The following is an 8,243-nucleotide window of genomic DNA, read 5'->3' on the forward strand; positions in this document are numbered from 1 at the left end:
CGGAGATTGCACAGTCTAGTCCACATGGGTGAACCAGTCATGATACGCATGGCATTGTTCTGGATAACTTCCAGTTTGGCTAATTGAGGTTCATTGAGGGATGGAAGTACTGGCGCCGCATAGTCCACTATTGCTCGTATGGCTTGGATGTAAAATAAACGGAGGACTCTGTACGAGGCTCCCTTTCCCTTTCCTGCCAAGGATCGCAGGGCATTAAGGCGGAGTTTAGTTCGTTCTCGGAGGTGGTTAACCTCCGACCGGAATGAAAGTTTGGAGTCGAAGATGACTCCCAAGTACTTGTGGGTGGTAACATAGTCAATGGCTGTGTGGCCGAGGTGAAGAGTATCTTTAGGGGGGTTTATGAGGAAGGGAAGAGCCTTGGTCTTAGTCGGGTTGATTTTGAGTCCCAGCTCAGTACACTTGAGGTGGAGTTTTGTTAGAGCCCTTTGGGCCTTTGCATGGTATGGGCCTCCATGGACAACCAGTGTTATATCATCAGCATAACAAAGGAGGCGGGCTCCAGGGCCTAGGTCCACCTGTAGGAGGCAGTTGATGAGGGCGTTGAAAAGCGTGGGGCTGAGAATGCTGCCCTGCGGGGTTCCGTTTATGTGACAGTGCTCTGATGAGGTGTGTCCCTGAAATTGTACCGCTGCCCGTCGGCCCTGAAAGAAATTCTCGAGCCAGCACAGGAGGCGTCCCTTGACTCCCCTGCTTGCCAGGGTTGCCAGGATGGCCTCCGGGCATGCCAGCTCGAAAGCCTTTTCTAAGTCAATGAAAATGGCCAGGCCTTTTCCTCCACGTAACTCCGAGAGGAAGGAGCTCAGGCACTCAGCCGTCCCCCTACCTCTGGTGTAAGCAAAGATGTGGCTGTGGGGTGAGGGCAGAATCCAGCTGAGGCGCCTGAGCACCATCCTCTCGGCAGTTTTACTCAAGCAACTGAGAAGGGAGATAGGTCTAAAGGATCTGGGAACAGGCGGTTTGGGGATGGGGTGAATGGTGGCAGTCTTCCATTGCTCAGGGAGTTTCCCCATGGACCAGGAGTGGTTTAGTAGATCAAGAAAGGCGGATCTTGCTGTGGGCCCAGCATGGTTGAGCATGGAATAGGTGATACCATCTGGGCCCGGGGCAGTGTCGGTGCTTGTTTTCAAGGCTTGATCAAGCTCGTGTGTAGTGAATATATGATCAGAGTCAGATGGGGTGGCCTTGCAGATGTTGATCAGATCCGTCCTGGTTTGGTGTAGGGCTTCTTGTTTGCTTCTGGTGTCTTCGGGAAGCTGTGTGGGTGAGGTCCTCTGGGCGAATGTTGCTGCCAGCCTTTCAGCCTCTCCCTGTGGGTCGGGGTGAGACGGGGGACGAGGTGGCTGAGGATTGGAAATGGCTCTTAATTTTTTCCAAATACTCCCCAGTCGTGATTGAGCCCCAAGGGACTGACACCACTCCAGCCACTTTCGCTCCTTAATGTCGGATTTTTCCCCTGTAGAATGCCTGATGACAGCCTGGAGGTAGGCGAGGCTGTTAGCTGTGGGGTTGGCTCGATGGATCTTTTTAGCTCTATTAAGGCGTCTGTTTAGTTCCTTTACCCTATCACAGTAAAACCAATGGTCGGTATGGTAAGCCTTTGGGGGAGCGGTTTTTGGGATGGTGGAGCCTGCTGCTGCACTGAAGGCATCTGTGAGGAGGGTGGCATGTTCCTCCAGATTAACTGGAGCGTTAAATGCTGCTGTCTCTTCCAGTGTGGTAGTGAATTTAGGCCAGTCTGCCCTCTTAGTATTCCATCGTGGTGGCGGCCCAGTAGGCGTGGGGAGTGGGGCAACCTTGATGGTGGTTAGGATAGCATGGTGGTCTGACGTAAGGGTGGGATGGAGCCTCCAGGTAGTGAGGGGGCTAGGCCGGAAGACACAAAGAGAGGTCTAGTCTGCCTCCACGGACGTGTGTTGGGGTGGCTGGGTCATTAAGGAGTATGAGCTCTGGCACCTCCTCCAGTAGTGCAGAGACATGGCATCCAGCAGCATTCGTGGGGGATCTAGAGCCTAAGCTGGGATGATGGGCATTTAGATCGCCACCAATGAAGAGCTGGTTGGTGGTGGAGAGAGTGGCAACCTCCCCAAGGTTAATGTCAGCTGTAGGGTGACGGTAAATATTGTATAATTGTAGGTGACCATCTGCCAGGGTTATGTCAACTCCTTGTACCTCAACACCTTCGCCACAGTCTGGTGGCGGATCAATAGCTGTGGCAGGAATATGGCTCCGAACGAGTATGGCACAGCCTCTGGGGCCGCCTGGAGTGCTGGGGAGGAGGAAGGTGGTGAAGCCTCGCAATCGGAGTTGCCTGTTTGGTTTTAGGAGTGTTTCTTGGAGGAGGAGGACGTCTAAATGGTCTCTATGGGCTGCCTCTTCTAGTAGGAGGCGTTTGGGAGTAATCCCATAGACGTTCCACTGTAAAATGTGGAGTGCTTGTGTGTGTGTGTGTTGTCTGTGAGGAAATGTGTGTGTTAGTCGTCCATGTCTGTGTGCGTTGGGATGGGGGATCGTGATCTCCTCCTGTGTGTGTTGGTGTCCGTGTGTGGTGGTGCTGGTGACAGCTGGTGTGCTGTGTCTTGCTGTATGTCTGTGGTGTTGGCATGGCTGCGTGACTGTTGGTGAGGGGTTCGTAGGCGGTCTTGAGACTGTTTGCGTGAACGTGAGCGGCTCTGACGTTCCTCTTTTCCCTTCTGTTTGCTGTGTTGTGTGTGAGTAGGAGCTGTGGGAGGGGTTGTGGGTGGCGGTGGCATCTCTGTTTGTGTTGGCTGTGGGCTGTGTGCAAACCGGTCCAGGGATTTGTGTACGAACGAGTGAATTCCCTCTGGGCTGGGGATAGGCATGCCTAGCTCCTTTCCCATCCATGTGGTGATATGGTCGGCTATTTGCTGAGCAAAGCAGGCCAGTTGGTCCCTGTTCAGAATGACATATCCTGGAGGTAGTATGGGAGCTGGTGGAGTTTGCGTGGCGGCATCTGGCACTGTTTGAGTCGAGATGGTGTTGACTGTCGGACGTGTTGGTGGAGGCGGTTGTGCTGTGGTGTGTGATGTGGCAGTGGGAGTGGGTCTGGATGGAGGTGGTGGAACTGCTGGAGGTGTCTGTTTGCTTGGAGGTAGAGGGGGGAACTCTTCTGGGGCCGGTGGTTGCCGTATTGTGGACTGTGGTGTGCGTTGTTGTCCCCATGTGAAGGTCCCTGGTGGTGCTGGTGTCACTGTGGTCCTTGCCTGGAGCCAACGGTGCTCTCTCACTATGCCCTTCTGCACTAGGTCTTTGCGAGCTGGGCATAGTTTGTTCCAGGCATGGTGAGGGAGCTGGCAGTTGGGGCATTTTGGCTGAACCGGCTGCTTGGCCTTTAACTTGGTGATGCACTCCTCTGTGGCATGACGACCGCTGCACACAGCGCATGTTGGGGGGCGAGTGCATCGTGACTGGTGGTGCCCGTAGCGCTGGCAATTGAAGCACCTGAGAGGTTCTGGGGTGTATGGGCGGATAGTGTAGGTGCCCCATGACTGTAGGTCGAGTGCTGTTGGGATGGGGCCTCTGAGGGTGACTAGCACCTGCCTGGTGGGGGCTCCCCCTACCTCGCATCTCGTGGCTTCCTCCACTTGGATATTGTTTTTTATGGCTTGCAGGGGAAAATTTGTCGGGTAATTTTGGAGGATAACTTTTCTGGTGGACAGGTTAGGGTCAAGTTTTTTCAGGCTGATGGGTTTGCCTGCCACAGAGGTGAGAGAGTCTAAGGCACAAAAGGTGTCTTTATCGAGAGGAACCAGAATCGTGTTTTGGTTCCGTGTTGCCTCCAATTTAAATTTGAGATGAGGCATCTCTGTCTCCAAGGCGATCACAGTGTCATAAGGGGTGGGGAAGGCATCATTGTTGGTGATTAGGAACGCAGGAGGCTTGGAGGGGGGAAGAGGGGGTGTACTGGTAGTGTTAGGAGGCTGAGGAATGTGCTGGGAAGATGAACGTGTGTTCGTGGGTGCGGAGTGGCGGTCTGTATTGCAGGAGGATGTGGCTGGCTCATCAGCAAGGTTGGTAAGTCTTTTACTATTTTTCTTTCTCTGTACCACTGTGAAGCCGTCATCATCAGTCATCGTATCTGTGGTCGTGGTGGCAGGGGCCTGGGTAGCATCTGTTTTGGAAGTTAAGGTGTCAGGAGGAGTTGACTTGGCGTCCTTGCTGGAGAGGTCTGAGTCAGTGGGAGAGTCATCTTCAGTATCCATTTGCAGGAAGAGATCGTCAGCACCATATTCTGGCCCTGTTAGTCGTGGCCTTTTGCAGTGGGACTTAGGCTTGGTGCCTGTAGGTGCTGGAGGTGAACTCGAGTCACCACTTGGGTCAGGATCAAGTGCAGGATCCGGCGCACTCATGGTAAAAAAAAAAAAAAAAAAAAAAAAAAAAGGCTCTTATATATATATATGTATCTGTAAGATATATATATATATGTACTGGAGTATTTATTTATTTAAATGTTATTCCATTCCTCTTCCTAGCATACACACATGTACATACTCATACACACATGTATACCTAAAATATACACGAATATATGAGTATGAACCAATGTATATACCTTAAAAGAGCAACGAAAGAAACAAGAAAATAAATAAATTATCAGCTGCTAATCCGGCGGTTCCCTACAGTGCCGGGGGCCTAAACTCCCCGCCCTCTAAAGGGCGCCGTGAGAGTACCCCAACACTGCCCCGTGAGGGACTTACCTAACCCTAGCCCTAACAGAAAGCCTACCCTTGCCGCCTCCTATAACCAGGCCTCTAAGGCCCCCCTTCATGGAAATACCCTACGGTATCCCTTCAGGGTTCGGCGTCGTACTACGGCAGGGACTCTAAGTGGCAGCCGGAAAAACAGCTGATAACACAAAAAAAACACAAGAGCACACAAGACTGGTGAATAGCACCGGATCTCGTAAACGAGAGAGAAAAACAGACTGTAAAAGTCTAGGGAGAGTTCTAGCCACTGTTCAGGATCTGGGGAAGAGATGTTCACGCTACGAGAGCTGGGCCAGAACTGAAGAGCAGGATGGGTCACCCGCCCGCGACCTTCCCTTAAATACCCGTCTTCCCGATCCGGCCCCATCCCACCCGCGAATGGGAACGAGGCAGAAGCCGGGCTGCGATCGGGCAGCAATCACATATAACGATTTCAGCGAGCGCGTCCCCCATGTCGACTCAGTCTCTCGCTCGCTCCCGCACCGTGCACATAGTAGTAGTAATACCGTCTGACTCGTCAGCGACGCCATGCCACCCAAGACCTCCGGAAAGGCTGCTAAGAAGGCTGGCAAGGCCCAGAAGGCCATTGCCAAGGGAGACAAGAAGAAGAAGCGTAGGAGGAAGGAGAGCTACAGCATCTACATCTACAAAGTGCTCAAGCAGGTCCACCCTGACACCGGCGTTTCCTCCAAGGCGATGTCTATCATGAACTCTTTCGTGAATGACATCTTCGAGCGCATTGCTGCAGAGGCCTCACGCCTGGCACACTACAACAAGCGTTCAACCATCACCAGCCGGGAGATCCAGACGGCCGTCAGGCTGCTCCTCCCTGGCGAGCTGGCCAAGCACGCCGTGTCTGAAGGCACCAAGGCTGTCACCAAGTACACCTCCTCAAAGTAGAGGTTACACTCTTGGCCATTTCAACATTTCCGGCTCCAATCGGAGCCACAAGATTTTCGATAAAAAGGGGAAAGACAGACTTACAAATTATCCTCTCAGGAACTCTGGTTTACCGACCTTTTTCTTCTCTCTCTCTCTCTCTCTCTTTCTTTCTTTTATCCCTTCATGTCTTTCTTTCTTTCTTTCTTCCTTTTTTTCCCTTCATGTCTTTCTTTCTTTCTTTTCCGCAACGGTGGTTTGGGATGGGCACAATCGAAATGTTTTCAACTAGGGTTGGGGGTTAAAACAATAGAGTCAAAACAAAAGAGTAAACATGGGCGTGCGCGCCTTCTTCATCTGGAGAACCAACAACAACAACGCACCGTCGCCCCAAGAAGTGACGGCACAGTTTCAGATTGCTTCGGTCACGCTCCACTCCCATACGTTCTATGAAAACAGTGAATATAAGGTAAACATTCAATGCCTTCATCACGTCATGCCAAATAACGTATTTATTATATCGTGAAAATAAGGATGTAAGATGAATAACAGGAGGCAGTGATATATTAGATGGTAACACTTAGTTATCTTTCCCGATTTGAATGAATGTGAAATGTATTAACTTCGCGCGCGGTGGCCAGTACGCCTATAACTCCCGGTCACTGTGTGTGTGTGTGTGTGTGTGTGTGTGTGTGTGTGTGTGTGTTTTTAATAAACTCTAATCTCCTGCTCAACAGAAAATGCTTAGTTGGAAGTTTTGAACTCAATGATTTGTTTATGAACCTCTCCATTTTATTACTCTTGCGAATCGATTATCCACTGAGGATATCAGACACTGACAGAAGGTAGCATTCTCCAAGGAGCTCCGACTCTAATGTACGGTAGTTTTTTTTTTTTTTTTTCCACCGATAGCCCTCTGTCTTATATGAAATAATCCGGAGATTTTTCTTCATGGGAAACTGGCCAAAGGCAGTGTAATAACTGCATGTCCTTGAGTGAATGTTATCTCCTTTCGTGCGTGTTGATCGAAACATTTAAAATAGCTTACTGGCTTACGCCTCCTTCCCTCTTTCTGTCGTCGTCCATGGAGACATTGGAAACGGACCTAAATGACTTGAAATTATTCCCTAGTATTGTCAGGGAAAATTATTTTATAACTAATAATTAATCATTCCCCATGTTCATTAAAGCTCCCTTTTGTTCAGTCTTACGCTACCCAAAAATCACTGCCTGTTACCATGCTAGATTTGAACTCCACAACATAATTATTCCCGACTCTCCCTGAGCGACAATTGTGAAATATCAATTAGTTCCGTTTACGAATTCCTATTATCGTAACTAACCAACTGCTTCCTACAATAATTTGGAAATATACAGATAACTGGACATGGATTTTTTTTTTTTTTTTTTTTTTTTTTTTTTTACATATTAGGTTTCACCTCGTTCAGATATAAGGAAGAGTATGGACACTATCGCTGACCGAAAACTTCTGGATACTCCGCCGGCACTTCTTAGGCCGACCGTACCAACCAAACTCACTCAACAGGCGTACAGTAAATACGGGCATGACATCGTATCATGCATATTCATGTCAGTCTACAATCTGTACGTACATACACCAACACATGTGCACAAATACATTTATACTGTATACGCAGTGACCTACACATGTACGTACACACTGTCATGCTCACATACACACAAGCCCTCATACGTCCATACACACAGACATACATGCTCACAGAGACACACACATACGTACAGTATAAACATACAACCTACATACATACATACATACACACGCTCAACTGCAGGTAAAAATCGATGGGTTCAGGTTCGTTCTCTCTCTCTCTCTCTCTCTCTCTCTCTCTCTCTCTCTCTCTCTCAGTATATTAACTGAAGGATTTACCGTGCGTTCGTGGCCACTGTCAAACCTTCATAACGGGTACAGAGACTCTCCTAATATGCAGCGGGAATGCCTTTCTCCTTGTTCAAACCTGTGTACGTTTATGAGGGCGTGACTGAATCGATCAGGAAGTCAACGAAACAGGCAAATAACGACAACAAAAACTGCGACGTTAACAACAGATCAACAAAAGAAATAAACGAATAGGCAAGTTGCCCCTCCTCCCCCCCAAAAAAAGGAAATGAATGAAAAAAGGATGAATGAATGAATGCATGTATGTAACTATATAAGTACAGTTCATTCGTCCGTTTGTGTGTGTGTGTGTGTGTGTGTGTGTGTGTGTGTGTGTCCTCATACGTCCATACACACAGACATACATGCTCACAGAGACACACACATACGTACAGTATAAACATACAACCTACATACATACATACATACACACGCTCAACTGCAGGTAAAAATCGATGGGTTCAGGTTCACTTTCTCTCTCTCTCTCTCTCTCTCTCTCTCTCTCTCTCTCAGTATATTAACTGAAGGATTTACCGTGCGTTCGTGGCCACTGTCAAACCTTCATAACGGGTACAGAGACTCTCCTAATATGCAGCGGGAATGCCTTTCTCCTTGTTCAAACCTGTGTACGTTTATGAGGGCGTGACTGAATCGATCAGGAAGTCAACGAAACAGGCAAATAACGACAACAAAAACTGCGA

The 8,243-nt window shown here is 49.2% G+C and overlaps 1 protein-coding gene across 1 annotated transcript; it reads left to right on the forward strand.

Annotated features, from left to right (window-relative positions):
• Positions 1-5,273: 5,273 nt before the first annotated feature.
• On the forward strand, positions 5,274-5,645 carry LOC145389490 (histone H2B). Its single transcript, XM_080264783.1, has one exon. The coding sequence runs from the start codon at positions 5,274-5,276 to the stop codon at positions 5,643-5,645; it is 372 nt and encodes a 123-aa protein (XP_080120909.1).
• Positions 5,646-8,243: the final 2,598 nt, after the last annotated feature.

This window comes from Coenobita brevimanus, chromosome 117 (genome assembly GCF_032717465.1).
Source record: "Coenobita brevimanus isolate Jiangsu-jjx chromosome 117, ASM3271746v2, whole genome shotgun sequence".
Taxonomy (NCBI): Eukaryota; Metazoa; Arthropoda; class Malacostraca; order Decapoda; family Coenobitidae; genus Coenobita; species Coenobita brevimanus.

What these genes read in the sequence shown, in the direction of transcription:
- LOC145389490 (XM_080264783.1), top strand. Translation starts at nt 5,274, where the DNA reads ATGCCACCCAAGACCTCCGGAAAGGCTGCTAAGAAGGCTGGCAAGGCC.